General features: G+C 44.1%; 2 protein-coding genes across 4 annotated transcripts; one reads left to right on the forward strand and one right to left on the reverse strand.

The window, feature by feature from the left end:
* The first annotated feature begins 1,813 nt into the window (after positions 1-1,813).
* dhrs7b (dehydrogenase/reductase (SDR family) member 7B) lies at positions 1,814-4,486 on the forward strand. The gene is made up of 7 exons (XM_057014384.1): positions 1,814-1,939; positions 2,450-2,643; positions 2,795-2,910; positions 3,076-3,286; positions 3,355-3,447; positions 3,531-3,683; positions 3,800-4,486. The coding sequence occupies exons 2-7, from the start codon at positions 2,490-2,492 to the stop codon at positions 4,003-4,005; spliced, it is 933 nt and encodes a 310-aa protein (XP_056870364.1). The 5' UTR covers positions 1,814-1,939; positions 2,450-2,489; the 3' UTR covers positions 4,006-4,486.
* On the reverse strand, positions 4,168-15,867 carry cramp1 (cramped chromatin regulator homolog 1). Of its 3 annotated transcripts, none has more exons than XM_057014383.1 (20): positions 15,746-15,867; positions 13,627-14,003; positions 12,036-12,238; positions 11,770-11,923; positions 11,232-11,315; positions 11,031-11,079; positions 10,673-10,758; positions 10,207-10,330; positions 9,803-9,884; positions 8,707-9,642; positions 8,437-8,614; positions 8,175-8,344; positions 8,005-8,079; positions 7,773-7,854; positions 7,475-7,588; positions 7,084-7,241; positions 6,774-6,960; positions 6,489-6,656; positions 6,252-6,397; positions 4,168-5,878 (listed from the first exon to the last, which is right to left on the reverse strand). In XM_057014383.1, exons 2-20 carry the CDS (start codon positions 14,000-14,002, stop codon positions 5,777-5,779), a joined length of 3,474 nt encoding a protein of 1,157 aa, XP_056870363.1. In that variant the 5' UTR covers position 14,003; positions 15,746-15,867; the 3' UTR covers positions 4,168-5,776. The 3 variants fall into 3 exon arrangements, with proteins under 3 accessions (XP_056870363.1, XP_056870362.1, XP_056870361.1); XM_057014382.1 differs by lacking the exon at positions 15,746-15,867 and adding an exon at positions 14,397-14,635; XM_057014381.1 differs by lacking the exon at positions 15,746-15,867 and adding an exon at positions 14,385-14,632.
* Between the last annotated feature and the right edge of the window lie 682 nt (positions 15,868-16,549).

The raw sequence follows: 16,549 nt of genomic DNA on the forward strand, positions 1-16,549 counted from the left end.
AAAGTATGGACACCAATGACTGAGCTACAGCTCCAGTCAAGAAGAGCTGGAAGGTTGTTTGAAAGGTTTTGACCAGGCGGTTGAAGAGGTTGTGCATCTCTGGACTGGTCTTCCTCTCTATATGTTCTTTCTCGATGAGTGTCTTGGTTTGAGGAAGGACCCTGACTCCTGACAGAAGTCCTTAGCACATTTTAAAGACAGGTGAGGCAAATGTTTTTTCTTCTAATTATTTCCAGATGGACACCAGCACTTATATCCTCCGCTCTATTACTTGAGATGGTTGGAAGGTAAACAATGCAGGAAGCGTTCTCCTGGTCTCCTGGTTGAGTCAGAGCTGCAGACCAATTGCAGCCCTGGCTTCATTTGTGTATGTGTTTATGTCATTGGAAGAGGGCTCCGAGAGAGCCTGCTGGGGTTCTGGTCTGAAACGTCACCTCTAGATTGGTCCAGAATATCTGCAGACTATCCTCATGTGTCTCTGGGGACAATAAACAAGCCGTCATTGAGGAGAGGATGCTGCAAGACCTCTGAAGTTTTAATCCTATCATCCTGGATCAGCTGTGTCCTTTCCAGCAGGTTCAAGGACAGGATTTTCTCTTCCAGGACTCTGATCTGTGGAAGGTGACACTCCTTATTGTCTGGGCCAGATTCCCCATTTTTATATATTCCTCTTTAAAGAAGATCTTCTTCCAGAAGATCATCTGATGGCCGGCCGCAACACTGGATTGTTTGGCTTAGCTCAACATATTCTTCTTTCCTTTCAATAATTATATAATAATTAAAATAATATTTCCATAAATGTTACGCAGATCTATGGCCTCAGTGAGTTGGTGTGTGCCCAGAAGAACTCCTGGAGCTCTGTAACTGGTGCTTGAAAAACAGAACGGTCGACTCCGAATTCATGGCCAAGGTCAATCAAGAGAACTCTGATTGACGGTCCATCACCAGGCCTGTTATCCATGATGTTATCCAGGCCTGACATCAGCGTGGACGATTGTGGAGGAGCTGTGGTGTTAAAGGGCTGTGGCCACCTGAAGACCTTCTCCTTGGGCATATTCACACAGGTCCCGATCCAGTACTTCAAAACTGAAGCAGACGTGACGCTCACATGTGAAATAACCTTTGCACCTTATAATACAGGAGGTGTCTGGATCCAAACCTGATAGTCTCAGGATGGTGATTTCCTCTGGTGGAAAACCAGGTAATTTCATGTTGATGACCAGTTTATATCCTTAAAACAAAAAGGAACCCCTCCAAGGTAGTCAGTTCTGCACGCTCACATAACTGGATGAACTATGACATCCAAAACCTTCAAAAATAATGAGTCCAACTTGGTTTTCTTTTCTGATGCTCTCAGATCAGTATTAGCCACCTGCCCAAAACAAGACTGCGTGAATCTGTTGCAATAGCAACACTGCTACGAGCCTAAATGCTAATTCGGCAATAATTTCAACCAATTCGGTCAGTAATATGTATTTTCTGCACACCTTCTGCAACAAAAACCTTCTTAGTAATAAAAAAAAAAATCACCATGCATTTAAATTCCTTGTCAGATATATTGCCCTTGATGAAATTAAGGGCAACACAAATGTATATAACCCAATCACAGGTGTCAGAAATCTCACCCTATTGTTTAAATAATGCGGTACTTGGCCATTTTGATGGCTGCCTGATGTTAAGTGAGGATCAGTTTGGTTTTTTACAGTAATTACACGTCGTGATCGGCTCCTTTGTGCTCCGGACCTTTATTGACATCTTGTGGCGACTTTCAGAAATTAAACTGGCACGCGGCGCTTGTAGGCTAAGGAAAAACTCCAACTCCCACAGTTACTAGCGCGCAATACCGGAACTATCCAAACTAAAACAGGGATGCCGGAAACGTTGTGAGCAGCACATTCCCGCAGTTCATCTATATTGTAGCTAAATCTTTGCGAGACAGGTGAGTTTCATTAGTGAAATTATTCGATTATGAATTAAAGTTTTAATGCAAATGATAGCTAATGGTGCATTATGCTCTGTTATATACCTCCAGACCTTACTTCCATAGTACTGTAAAAGGAATATTGTGTAAAAGTGTCATTAAAACAGTTGTACCTCAGAAAATATATCAGAAATGCTCTTCTGGAATTCTTTTCATTCCCTTAAAAAAATTATTGTGCCCTAGAGTATCATTTATGTGCATGCTGCATGGACAGACAAAAAAATAGATTGATTGGCATTTCTTACTGTTTGTGGTTTTACACCCCGATGCAAGAATAAATTAATTGACAAGGACGTTTTTGGTGAAATTCTCTTTCAAGGTCATGCTAATTCATTCATTTGTAATCTTTTTATTCCAGTATATTACAAAATTATATGCTGATAGACTTTTCTATTGTTAAACTGTCAATTTTACAAAAATTGTATAAAAATATATTAAAACAGCCCATTTGTTATATGCTTGTTGTAGGTCGCGGTGGTTGTGACCACCTGTGCATTGAATTTCTACCATGGATCGGGTCACTGGAGGTGGAGCGCTTCACTTGGCTTTAGCGGGTGCGGGTGTTTTCTTGCTTTATCGGATTCTTGTTCGCCTCAAGCCAGGGGCCTCCCTGCAGGATGCGGTAGTGGTTATCACAGGGGCCAGCTCTGGACTGGGCAAAGGTCAGCCTCTTTTTTTACTTTTCAGCTTATGTGTTGTATCAACTTTAATTAGTCAGTCAAAATATAATGTCCAGGAAGTGAATCCAGAACGTTTAAGGTCTGCAGTGTTTGTTCTGACAGGGAACAAAAAGGCATGTTCTCTGTTTTGCAGAGTGCGCAAGAATATTCCATGCTGCCGGTGCTCGACTGGTGCTGTGTGGGCGAGATGCAGCCCGCCTACAGCAGGTGGTGCAGGAGCTGACAGCAAACCCAACAGGATCCCATCAGGTGGGTGAATTATTGTCTCTCGTCTAAAGTGATCCTGTGGTTTACTCTTTCCTTTTTGGCTTTGAGGATCATAGAACACTTCAAAGCTGTTTAAATTCACGAATAAAGAGTGAAATTCAAGGTTGTGTTGAGAAGTAAATGCTCCGTTGTCTTCTGTTGATCCAGACTTACGCTCCCAGCACCGTTGTGTTTGATCTAGCCGACAGACACACAGTGGACAGAGCCGCAGAGGAGATCCTGAAATGTTATGGCCACGTGGACGTCCTCATCAACAATGCGGGGATAAGTTTCCGCGGTAACATATTGGATACCCACATTTCAGTCCATCGGGATGTTATGGAAACTAATTATTTTGGGCCTATCGCACTCACACAAGGTTAGTCACGCAGCTTCAATCTCAGGTTATAGAGATGTGGTTTTAAAGATTCCTTCTGTCCTTTACAGCTCTTCTTCCCTCCATGGTTCGCAGGAACAGCGGCCATATTGTCGCCATCAGTAGTGTCCAGGGGAGGATAGCAATTCCCCATAGATCAGCTTGTAAGTTGTTTCTCCTGATTAATCCAAGTGTTTCTATCCGCTTGGCTAGAACTGTTTACAGACTCTCCGTTCACTTCGGTCAGATGCAGCATCTAAACACGCCACCCAGGCCTACTTCGACTGTCTTCGAGCCGAGCTTGAGCACTGCGGGATCCGTGTGAGCGTGATCAGTCCTGGGTACATCCGGACCAACCTGTCGATCAACGCCGTCACAGGAGACGGCTCCCAGTACGGAGGTCAGACCCCTGAGGCGTCTCACAAATACCATCGGCGGTTATTTTTGTAAACAAATTTAATTCCAGATTTATTGTATTAACATTACTTCGTCTCACTTTTCTTCCTGTGTTGTCAGTTTTGGACAAGAATACGGAGCAAGGTCGCGACCCCACAGACGTGGCCCGGGCGGTTCTCAAAGCTGTCCGTCAAAAGAACAACGATGTCATTTTGGCAGGACCTTTGCCCTCGTTGGCCATTTACCTGCGCGCACTGTGGCCCGCTCTCTTTTTTAAACTCATGGCTTCTCGTGCTCGCAAGGAACAAAAACGAAAAGATGAGTGACTCATGCAACAGAACTGCAAAAAGGGCAAAACCAACTGCTTCATGTGGAGTGTGAGAAAAATTAAATGTCTTTTTTTGCTCGTATTTGTAACCAGTTGAACTATCGCTTTTTGAAAGGAGGAAAAGCTAACCCACAACTTTCTTTAAAAAAACAATTCCGTGTTAGAGAAAATAAAGTGCTTTTAATACACATACGATAAAGAAATGCTGTTTTTCTACACAATAGTCCAAAACATTAACAGTTAAATTTTTTGCAGTATATTTGTGTACATAATCAAGCTGTGTTCTGGCATTGTTCTGAGATATTTATGTTAAATAACTTCATTTTCAGCTAATGAGGCCTGTCTGGTCAGAGATGTTTGAAGCAAAGATAATATTTCACACCAGTGCTTGAACTGGTCATCACAAAATATACACCCACTGGATAGAAAAAGCAATTGTCTTTATATACAGAATAAAAACACTTTTTACAAACTGAAAACTTTCAACTGTGTTTTTAGATGCCATCTCATCTTAAAAATTAAGTTTATTACATCCCCAAACTGCAATAAATAGCCCAAAAAACAATTTACAATATATTACAAAATGTTGGGAATACTGAAAATGATCTTTGTACAAAATGGGGAGGGGAACCAGCTTCAAAAACAAAACTGCAATTTCTCCCATGAATCATGTTTTCTTTAATCATCACTGGTGATTCAGTGCTGCCGAGTTAAAGGCCAAAGAAGGTGCTTCATAGAAGACTGAATGTTTTTAAAATCACATTTGGGGAATGAAGACCTGGACTCACCTACATGATAAAGGTGAATTTAAAAACATATAAATGAATACTGCATATCGGAGGCTGCTGGTTTGTGTGAAATTCTGGGGACGTCAGGTGGTGTGTGACGTATCGGATATGCGATCAAAGTTAAAGCTTCTGTCATCGCGTGAAATATCAGCGTGGTTAAATAAATCGCAGTTTTGAGCACAAGCAACCTGGTTTAAAGAGTGGGTCCAAAAGGATAAGACAACTTTGGAGGACATGCTTTAGTGTTTGGTGGGAGTGTGACAAGTAGGACACTTTCAAATAAATATTGTTGGTCACATTATGGGACAGAGGGATTGAATCAGCTCAGCTCACTTCATCGTCTGTAGTGCAAGATACAAGTGAAAAACCCAAAGGTTAGAGAAGCTGAACGAGCAGCCATCACCGTTGAACTGCAAATGAGATGTACAAAAGTGTTGACCTGGTTTGACAAAATGCAGAACACCATGGCTTCAGCGCGGACGTTTCTGGTCTTCCTGTCACCATAAAGGATGCTAAATCTGAGCCCAAATGCAGACGATGGGGAGGCTGTATTCCTAATATAATCGGATTTAGAGCACAGGAGTCTAAACCATGTTTACCTTGTGTGTCGCTGTTTAACCAAACGGCAGATTTGGCTGATTTTGCACATTTCAGGGGCTTGGTTTGACGACGACACGCGCACAGTGAGCAGGAAGAGATCAAAGATCACAAATTTTTTTCGTTCTGATATGGCGTTGGATATTTCTGTACATGAGGTTGTGTTTTGTAAACACCTTTTTCTTTTCTTTTTAAGGGTGTTTCACCTTAAACAACAGTTCAATGAAATAAACTTGTTTCAAACGCCCAACAAGTTCACGTTGGTGATTATTGCACTTTTAGAAATCAGAGCAGGGATGGCTTTAGGGGTCGGGCTTTCTGCGCCACACTCTTCTCCAGAACAGAGAGGAAGAGCTCCAGGTGGACTCGGTGGTCTTCTCGACCTCATGGCGGTGGCATCGAGGGCTCGGTCACCGCCAGCTCCTGAGCCAGATCGTTGAAGCGAGCAATGTAGTCCACGCTGCTCTCGCTCATCATGCAGGCAAGCTGAGTGTCCATTTACGCAAGACCAAAGAGTTAAAACACAGTAACTCCAGAACAAACCCAACATGCAGAACCACAGCAGGTCTCAATGTACAAAAAGGAATTTTCTTCTAAGCAGTTCTAGCTTAAAACATTAATATTAATATTAAAGGGAAGCACGTGTTAGAGATTCTGCAAGCACTTCGGCTAACGTGTCATCCAGCTTGTGACGAATTACCCTCCCTTTTTTTCCTCAAGATCAAGAATAAGATTAAAAATGAATATTTAATTGCGATCAATTGAAATTAATCCACAGAAACGTTTTGATTAAGCTGATTCAAAATTTTAATCATAGAATAATAATAGAAGGCCTTTAATGATTAAACCTGCCACTTACTTCTGCCACATCAGGAAGGCCACGGGACTGAAAGGAATCATGGGAGTTGCAGTCCAACAGGCTAGGACCAAGCAATGCTGTGCCGCTGGAGGGTCCAGATGGGGTTAGGGGGGTTCGCCTCCCCTTATCGGGAGTGACCATGCTGGCTGGAAGGAAAATATGAAAAAGGAAAATGAGTGCAGAAACAAAACAAAAGTGAGAGTGCGTTTTATTTATTCTAGCATTCAGAAGACCTACACAAAAGACATCCCAGTGTGGAGTCAGATGAGTCACTGGGGTACCACTGGGGGTCATGGCTGGGTGATGGGATCCAGCCTCTTGAAGGACTGACTGAGGGAGATGAGGTCAGCAGTTTGGAGCCGTCGGTGGTGCTCAACTTGGCTGGAGACAGCTGCGCCTCCTCACCTTCAATGTAGCAGACAAGCAGCCGTTAAAATTAGTCTTCGACAAGTTGGAGGATGATTTTTATAAGACAGCTGTATTCTGATGTAAGCATGTATCAGAAAAAGCAAATATAGGTACCATAGTGAGCGGAGTTGATGGCGAGCTCGATGATGGAGTCACTGATGTGTGTCTGAGATTCACCAGGGGCCAGAGCTTCTTCAGGTGGGCCAGGTAGAGAAATGTCCAAAAGCGTGGCTACGCTGGGAGGTGAGAGGAGAGAGTCGCCGCCACCAGTCGCCCCAGGAGATGCAGGAGGTACTCCATTCTGGAAAAAGAACAAATTGGAAGCATGGCATGCTGAGGCTTACCTCATAGGATAATCAGAATCTCATGGCAACAAGATGGCAAAGAGAAAAGAGTCAAAGTGGTGCATGTATGCGCTGCTGACCTCTGGGATATTATGCTGAAGGAGCTCAGTGTCTTGCTCGGCTTCAGTCATGGGAGTGGAAGACAGCAGCATCTTGTTGTCAACAGAGGGCGAGGTCAGGTCCCGACTGGGACTACCAGGAATGATTCCCGCAGATTTAGCTGCCAGGTCAATAGCACCTGAAAGAGTACAAACAGGGATTTGTCTCATCTGATAAGCGCCGACAGTAACAGGGACTGAGAAAATTCTACAGTAAAATGTTCAATTGTTTAATGACCAGGGAGCTGAAGCAACATAGGGAAGTATAAAACAAACAGTATCTGTAGAGTCCTTTCATCAATGCACAAAAACAGTAACAAAGCGGCCAGGGAAAACTAAATAAAGAGATTTATGACTTAAAAGCGGTACATACTGGAGAGCTGAGTAGCTGCTGCAGAGCTGCTGGATGCTGCAGAGGAAGCTTTGGACAGAGGAAGGCGAGACGAAGGAGCCAGGCGAGTTTGTATTGGCCGGAAAGATCCAGTTCCTGTGTGGAGGAAAAACAACACAGCTAAAATTAGATGCAGCATTCAACCTGATAATCAAGAGGAACACAAAGGGCTTCTTAGCCAGGTGTGTGAGCAATTGCATTAAAAAAAAAAAAAAGCCAATATAGGGTTAAGAAAAATAACAGTATCTTAAAAGTTCAAGTAGTTCGACTTGATGTTCACCTGTGGCAGAGGAGTTGGAAAGGATAGAGAAGGAGCAGACGTGCTGAGGAGTATCTCCAGTAGTTCGGGGTAGGAGTGTTCGCTGTAGATGAAACAAAAGTGACTGAAACACGTGCACGGGTTACCCCTTAGTCCGGATATTCAACTCTTTCCCAATCCAACTGTGTGAAGTGCAGATTTTCAAGAATGAATCTGCCTTTATTATTTCCTCATCTTCATGCTCTGCTCATACCTGAACCACCAGTGGTTTCCGCAGCTGTCTGCTTCGAGGTTTTCTCTGGCGGGAGAGGAAAAGATCGGACTGCATCTGAAGGGATACAAACAATGAGCGCATAGTCTCGGAGCGTTCATTTTTGCTGAACTGGTGTGAAACGATCTGAAGCGAGCATTGCTGCCTCTTACACTGATAGAGTCGAGCTGCTGTCTGAACAGCTCGGCCTCCTTGTTGGGGGAAAACATTCTGTTGTGTCGAGAGCTGTTGGGAGGCAACGTGGTGGGAACTGCAAACACACCTCCCTCTGAGTCACTGCTGACATTTGGCCCCAGGAGAGCGCGTGGGAGGTTGCGCCCACCTTAAAAAAAAGAAAGAAAACAGTAGGAATGAGTGAAATACCTGAATATTGTGGGAGGATAACTGCTAAGGTAATCACTCTACTCTTCATACCAGAGGCTCCAGAGCTTGATGGGTTCAACCGGGCTCCTCTGACAGAAGCCTGCTGCCGACCACAGTTTGGACTGCGAATGCTCGCTATGGGGCCCTTTCCCGGAGGTGTGAGAGTCTGCGTTTGCTCCTCCTGATAGTTCTTTATGGGCGACGTGGCTGTGGAGCACAGCTCGGGAGCCTGAAAGGAAAACATCAATTACTGACTCCATCTGCTCAAGAACGGAACACGTTCTTTTCCACAAGCAATGGAAGTCTTTCATTACTCCATACCAAAGGTTTAGGATTGACTTCAGTGGCCACCAGCCTAAGCAGGCAGCGCAGGACGCGGTGTGTCCTGTGGTGCTTGGGTTGTGCTGATCCTTGTCCGTTCTCTTGGCTGCTGGGAGGGACCGACTGCCATTCGTACTCCAACTGTAGCTTTCCGGGTTTCCCAAACATCAGGTAGAGTTCAGCCAGCGTGACGTTCTCAGAGTCACGGGTGCTCCATCCATCCACCCTGATCTGCTCAACAGCCCGTTCCCTGGCTACCGACGCAGAGCCCTGCGACACTCCCTCTTCAGTGCCCGTCACCACAGGCTTGCCTGGAGGCGTCTGGCTGGCCTCCACAGACGAGGCGCTGGTGTTGTGCTCCTCTTTGCACTGCTCCGATGGGCCTTCAGCACCGCCACATGATTTCTCCACACTTTTGGTCACTGTTAAACCCCCAGGGGCATCTGCGGCAGTGCAAGTCTTACCCCCATCAGAGGGTCCCGTTTCAATCCCTTCTTCAGTCTGGGCCACGGCCTGCTGAGAACAGCCCTGGACGGGAACAGACTGGGGTGTTTTGTCCTCGCTCTTTGAAGAACCGTCCTGCAAAGGCTCAGGATTAATGGGCTCGGGTCTTCGGCCATCACTCAATACCGTCCCCGAGGGGCCACCAGCACCAGGGGTGCTCCCTCGTCCAGCTTTGGTGCCAGCCCTAACTTGTTGAATGCCTAGAATCTGAGCAGCCGGTAATTCCTTTGCGTTTGGCCGTGTCTTGCCAGCTTCTGTCCAGTGTACAGTACAGGAGGCTTTGGAGTGGACCACGCGGGCGACACCAGGCAGTGTGGTCAACGTGCTGCTCTCAGCTGGGTAAAGAAAAAGCTCCTCCTGTTGCGATTTGTTGGGAGAGGCTGTGCGGGACTGTCCGCCCTCCAGTGCCTCCCTCTCCCTGAGGCTCTCCAGCTGAAGGGCGATGTTAAGAACACATAAAACAGATGCTTCTATAGCCGTGGATTTTATATTTTACAGCGTGTTAACCAACACATATATTATTTATTCATTGAATCACTGTCAACATCAATTTAGAACTTTGCAGCTCCCTAGTGTGCGTTTCAAAGGATACAATCCGCTGATCGTGGTACGTCCACTTCTGTTTCAAATACTCAATGAGGCTGGAGACTTTCCTGTGCAGCTCCACCACCATTCTGGAGACAAAAGAATATATATACAATAAAAAAAGTATTGAAAGTTGGATTTATATTGAAAGTCTACAAACTAAATAATCAAGAATAATGTCGCCCTATACCCTATAGATAAACTATTTTCAAGACTGATCTGGGCTGGGGATTTCATGATAAATACTTCACATTTTTTGCAGCCATAGAAACTCATAAGTCAGTTCGATTAAGCTCCTGTCAGATCAGATGTTTGGGGAGCAGTACTTCTGAACCTGGGACCGACATTCATGCAGTGTAACTTTTAGCAATATCAAACAGTTTGTTGACGAACTAATCATGCATATCTGACCTGAGGCGGGGGTTGTGGGCTAAACTCTGAACACGTGCCCAGGAGTAGTTACTGCGGGGCTGGAGCTCCACCGCCACCTTCAGCGGTAACCGCACTGGCTTCTGATCCTCCTCATCACTCACACCTGAGGGATGCGCAGACACAGTAATAAGACAAGAGGTAAACGACAATTTCCATCCCTAGTAAAAGCAAAGATTTCCTTCAAATGTGGCTGCTTAGGAAAACGAGGGCAGATTGCAGCCAGTCAGTTCTGATTCTCTATCGTGTCCTTACAGCTCCTCCTCCTCACTTCCCACATAGTAACCATGGCAATGTCATGAGCCCACATGCTTCTTTTGTTATTGCCAAAACTCCACCCACACCCCCACACCCAACCAAACATCATCACCAATATTGAATGTGCCAGCGTGTGTTTACGCTGAATGTGCGGTACATGTCCAGCAATGGTGCACGTGCTCAGGCTCACCGTCTGGGTCACAAAGCTTTTTCAGTGCTCGACACATTGGCGCTTTGATTCGTAGGTTCCTCCCCTTAAAGCGCACCGTGGTAGCTCTAAATGGGAAGGGTAATCAAAGACGTCAGATGTTTTTGGGTTGTTTTTTTTTTTTAAAAGGAAAACCTTCCTTCATGTCTTCATAATATTTACAATACCTTCCTTCCTGTCTGCATTTTTCAAGGGTTAAAACAACTAAAACTTACAAATATAGCTATGACATTTATGCATTCCTTCCTATAAACAGCAGTAAATGTTGGTGTCATTTCTGTTCACAAGTGTGGGTGGTGAGAAAGCGAGTGCCAGACTGAAACTGTACATTCAGACTCACCCTTGCTGAATGAGTTCATTGAGCTTTGCCACATTCTTGTCATCCATTACTGTGAAAGACAACACAAAACAAGGAAGATGTTTTCACACCCTTTTTCCCTAAAGAGCAGTTCTCCCTCGTGACTGCAAGCACGCAGTGTTTAATTGCATCCCCGATGTAGCAAACAACAGGAAAAGAACCGAAAAACAACACTCCACTCACATCCTCCCACTTTTTTGCGGAGCTCGGCGTAACAGATGAGGCCGTATAGTTCTTGGGAAGACTTCTTGAGCACTCTGGAGTAGACTGAGGAGGAAAGGAAAGATAAGTCATACATCCATGACAACCGGCAGCATACCAGGTGTATATGCAGCAGAAAGATAATATTAAAGATACACAGGACTTCTTGGAAGTGGAAAGATTGTTTGTTAACCAGATATTTTTCAAACACTGTGCAACATAAACAGGAATGTGGGAATTTTGGGGGAAAAAATGGCAACACATGTATACGGTATATGACTTATGGTACTTCTACATTTTAGAATTTGTCACTGTGACTCAAAGAAAATCCACAAACAGATCCTTAATTTATCATAGCTACTTTAAAATGAGTTTAAATACTGTTTAAGGCTGCAGGGGGGGCAGATCCTTGTAAAAATCCAATACTTACAGATAAAGATAGTCTAGAGATGTGAATTGTTCACATATAATCAATGAAGTCCTGCTTGTTAATGGATGACAGAGACAAAGGGCAGCTCACCGTTGGCAAAGTCAATGTGTTTGGAGATCTTGTGCCAGGTTCTGTAGTAAAAATGGCGGACCTGCTCCTTGTTCTTCACCATGTGAGCTGGTTTGCCTCTTTTCTTGTACTTCATGGCAATGTTGTTCTGGATTGCTTCAAAGTCTTTCCCGTGCTGTAGACAAGAGCAGCAGGGAGGCGAGAAGGGGATGAAGAAGAGATAATGGACGGACTATAACTGCAAATCCTTTTGGTCTCATCCTAAAAAGACATATGCACACTCTCACCTCATAGAGTCCCTCAAAAAAGCTGTTTTTATCCTCAGCGCTCCAAGACTCCCACTGCCGACGGGCTCTCTTCTGGTTACCAGTTTGTTCCTCCTTCTCAGCAGACCCCTGGCCTTTAGCTGCCTTGGACACTCCCCCTGTAGAGCCAGCCATGGGCCCCGACTGTCCGGCTGTCCCCTGGGAGGAAGAGCCGTTCTCTGCCCCTGTTTCAACGGTGCATAAAGGTATAAGTAAGGAAATACCTAGAAAGAAAATACACACATAATTATTCTTGTGGCAAACCTGCAGAGTTTCCCCTACTTGGGGCTCAACTCTGGCAAGGAAGCAGGAAAAGCAACCGCTCTGCACATTTCATTGAGCACCATCCGATCATTTTGGTGGGCTCCAAACAAGTGTACGCCAGTTTGGAGCACAATGCCACACAAACACATTGAAAGAAGCACGGTGGCAGCTGTTATTTCAACACTACTCTCAAGTAAACAACCGGGGATTTCTAGGCAGAAATGCCAATGCAATATACTTGATGTGTTTTATCAAATAACTGCAGCCCAAAGCATGAAGATCTGCTCGGATCAAAACCTGGGCTACCTGAATACAAAGGGAATTGATTAAACACATCATTACTGGCAGCAAATGCAATGCGAGAATCAGAAAACGTTAACGCCGCCTTTTTCTCCACCTACTCAACTTTCATCACCTCTATTGTCATTTGATGGTTTTCTGTTCTAATGAGGTGATGTAAACCCCTGTGGAATAGCCAGACCTCCTTCAGCCACCCTCTCTATAGGACGTCTTATTGCCCCGCAACTGTGACTTTAACAATGTAATAACAGCACAAGTCAATGAGAGAATGGCTCATAAAACCGGAGCATATATGCAAACATTAACATATCCCAGTCACTGCAAAATCTAATAAAATAGTTCCAACAAAAACATGTCACCACACAGTGGCAAATAGCCACAATCCTCTAAATGAATTAACATTCTTTCTAATATTCACTAATGTTGTTCCTTTTCTCCAAGTCTTGTATTGCACCATAAATATAGATAATTCCAAGAGTGGCCACCAATATTTACCTCTTGTCAGGTGGCACTTTAAACACTTAAAGCTTGTCCACAAGCTGTATTTTTTTTTACACTGTTTATTTCACTAAGGAATTTGAGTTTTATTACTTTGAATCACTGCTGTTTAGACTTAAGGGATGATAAACCAAACCTTTTTTATAGTACAGCACAAAATGGGTTCAATTTTGTCTAACCCCTGCTCCCTGAAATAGATCTTTCTCCTCAGTAATACAAGCCATGATTTGTGATGACAGTCCTAAAAGCCCTTTGGATCAGCCAGGGTTCAATTATACTGAAATGCTCTTATAACATCCTTATTTAAAAAACAAGCCCAGAACTCGTTGGAATCGTGGTTTTACTCAGTTTGCTGAAGCTGTCAGAAATCCACCCAGGGATCAGCCCCTGTCTCCGAGGGAGCGTTCAGACAGAACTGATAAGCAATCAGTAAACAGGCTCACAAGTTAAAGCAGATCCCCAACTGATCCCGTCAACACACACTTTTGTCCAAAAAGTGGCCGTGAGGTACCTTTCGATTTTGCCCCGCCATGTCCATTGATGGCCGATCCAGCGGTATCCTTCCGGATCCGTTTGCTCGGAGGTCGAACGCTCGATCGCAGAAAATGATGCTGGTCGTGACACGCAGGGGTGGGCTCCGCCGATGCCTGGGGATGCTGGCTGGACCCTGAGCCGGTTCGGTTCGGAGGAGAGGCGGGGAGAACCGGAGCTGAACCTGGGCTGAGACCCGTGGTTGATGGATTAAGAATTTCCCCTCCGTCGTCTCCCTTTGTACTGCGCTCCTCGCTCGCCTGCTCTCCGTTCTCCTCCTCGTCGCAACCTTCGGGCTTTCTGGACGGAATCCTACCTCCATCGACACCGATCCCCTCCCTGGAGCCCGGTGTCATGCTGCCAGAACACATTCGTGGAGAATATATCAATTTAGGAGCAAAGCGGTTTGCAAAATTAACTTCTAAAGACGACGTTCACTGTCTCTCAACATGGCCGCCGCTGTTTGTTTCAAATCCCTTCACCAGTCCCAACAAAACAACACCAAATATATACCTTTCACGCGTTAAAATAAATGAAACACAGCAAACGAGATAGTTTGGCGACTGCCCCCGGCGCCTAACCAAGTAGCCTTTTGCTCTTATTGGCGATATTTCAGAGGGAATTTCAACTAAAAGCGAATGCGAGCGCTTTTCAGTTTAGCGCCCTGCAGAAACGACGACGAAAACCCTCGCTGCATTCGACCTCCAAATAAAGTGTTAATTTCAAACCAATTTTTACCCATTTTCGTACTCTTCTATAGTGGGGGACGTCTTCTTTCTCTTCACCATCAGTCCGAGCGGTTAGAAAGGCAAAGGTTGATCAAATTAAGCATAATAAGAGCCAGAGCGATCTCTCCGCTTTCTGCCCTCTCCTTGCTCCTGCCTCGACTGAGGTGAACTCTGCGCAGTTCAACTGTTTTCTCTCACTAACATTACTCAATGCTCTTTTTTTTAAAAATCACAATGGATTGAATCATTTTTAGAGGACCGACAAACGAGACACGTTCACAATAAGCTGCGGGGGAGAATTTTCCAAAGTCCGAGTCGTGTGCGTTCATTTGAATTGAAAAGCGTAGTTTTTATTAACCTTCGCTTGTCACTACGTCACCATCGACTGCAGAAATTATGCCCGAGAAACAATCACTTTAATGCACATTAATGCTACTGGAATACTTCATGAAGGCATACTGTTGTATTTGGTAGAAGTATGATAGGCTTCTCCAAATGTTAAATCAGCCCAGGTTCAACTCGGGTTTATATCAGCGGTTTGCATCAAGATATACAGTAGTGTATGATACAGATGGATGTGGAACTCAGTGATGCAACTTAAGGACAATCACTGTGGTTATTGATCCGTTTTCGCTATTGCTTTCCTCTTTTCATTGCTGGATATTTCCAAGGATGTAGCGCAAAAGTGCTGAATGCAAGAGAAAGTTGAACAAAAGAAGATTTATGGGCATCATTAGGTTTGGACGGGAAATGATTGAAAAGCCGGTTTCGTTATTCCCATTCAAACTTTATTCGCGCTTTTTCTTTGTCTTCTTAAAGTTGACATCCAAACAAAGTATTTACCACAAAAAAATAACTTTTGTGATCGCTGCCATACTTTTATAAAGTTCCATCATGTTTCCATCTATAAATCTGACAGCTTGAGTCACTTCAATCATTCGATTGTCGCTATTTTTGTCTTGATGCACAAACCTACCTTGGATCTGAGAGAATAATCAACACTAAATTCATAAATTAATGCCCTTTATTAGGGGGCAAAAATAAAGCCACCCAAATTACTTTATGATGATTTTGACACAATCACGTCTTGCCTCTATTAGGTGAGAACAGTTTTTTAAACACTGTTTTAGTAGTTGTTGTATTCAGGAAGCGCAATGCAGTAAATTATTCTTGATAACGATTATAAACTCTGTACTAATAAGTTGTGCAGCATTTACCTTCCACATAAGACATGTTACCTAGCATGGACGCTGCTGCCCTGCTAAGGTTAACTCTAAGGCGAATGAATAAGTTGAACGGCTCTAACGATAGAGACAAAACAACACGCATATTATTCATAGTTTAAAATATAGATCAAACGTTAACGGTTACCTGATGTGGACGCCCGTTGGTTGTAATATGCCCAATGGAAGAATAAGTTAGCATTGCTAGCTGGCGGCAGCAGTCCAGCTAAATGACAGTTGTTGCGGTATGAGTTTCCACGCGCATAGACACACCCACTACAACTGGAAAACAAATCATTCGATTGGCCAGAAATCCAGGAGGCGGGCGTTTCAAATGTTGATTGACAACGCGTTCTACCAATTGCTGGCGGGCAAAGCCCTTCGCGAGGGACCAATTGTCATTCTTTTCCTGTCCTTGTCAAAGTTAATAAGATTGTCTTTAATTGAATACTGCTGTTCTTTTTAATCAATGTGGTACCGCACAAAGAACGATCGACGCATTAAACTTATTTGTATATAAAAGACCTTCCGTTCAAAATGTGACCGTCATGATTGTGGACCAATCAATAGGCAGGTAGCGTTTGAATTTTTGTTTAACTACACCGACAGCCACCCGGCTAAGGGTGTATCGGAAATTATGTAGTTGTATCGGCTTTGAAAAAAATATATTTTTGTGGCAATGGCTTCTGTACTTTTGTTATAGCTTAGTAAGGAATAGTTCATGATTAATTTTGGACTTCTTTCTTTTTTCTTTTTTTTTTTAGATAAAACAGTATACATTTTTGCAATTTTTTTAAGGCACAACACCTCGCACATATATTTCATGAAGGAATCAATGTCCAAATGACTTACAGTTGTCAACTATATCAGTGGCATGGTCGTCGCTCATCACGTCTCTTCTCGCCTGAGGAGTTCAACATTAGGCGGGCTGCGCCGTGACATGAAACGAGCG

The sequence above is a fragment of the Takifugu flavidus genome, chromosome 18 (assembly GCF_003711565.1).
Source record: "Takifugu flavidus isolate HTHZ2018 chromosome 18, ASM371156v2, whole genome shotgun sequence".
In the NCBI taxonomy this organism is placed as follows: domain Eukaryota; kingdom Metazoa; phylum Chordata; class Actinopteri; order Tetraodontiformes; family Tetraodontidae; genus Takifugu; species Takifugu flavidus.

What these genes read in the sequence shown, in the direction of transcription:
- dhrs7b (XM_057014384.1), top strand. Translation starts at nt 2,490, where the DNA reads ATGGATCGGGTCACTGGAGGTGGAGCGCTTCACTTGGCTTTAGCGGGT. An exon ending in CAGCTCTGGACTGGGCAAAG is followed by an intron (nt 2,644 to 2,794) that starts GTCAGCCTCTTT and finishes TCTGTTTTGCAG; the next exon opens with AGTGCGCAAGAATATTCCAT. An exon ending in ACCCAACAGGATCCCATCAG is followed by an intron (nt 2,911 to 3,075) that starts GTGGGTGAATTA and finishes CTGTTGATCCAG; the next exon opens with ACTTACGCTCCCAGCACCGT.
- cramp1 (XM_057014381.1), bottom strand. Translation starts at nt 14,434, where the DNA reads ATGGTGAAGAGAAAGAAGACGTCCCCCACTATAGAAGAGTACGAAAAT. An exon ending in TTCCAACTCCTCTGCCACAG is followed by an intron (nt 7,589 to 7,772) that starts GTGAACATCAAG and finishes TCCTCCACACAG; the next exon opens with GAACTGGATCTTTCCGGCCA. An exon ending in CACACTGGGATGTCTTTTGT is followed by an intron (nt 6,398 to 6,488) that starts GTAGGTCTTCTG and finishes TTTTCCTTCCAG; the next exon opens with CCAGCATGGTCACTCCCGAT.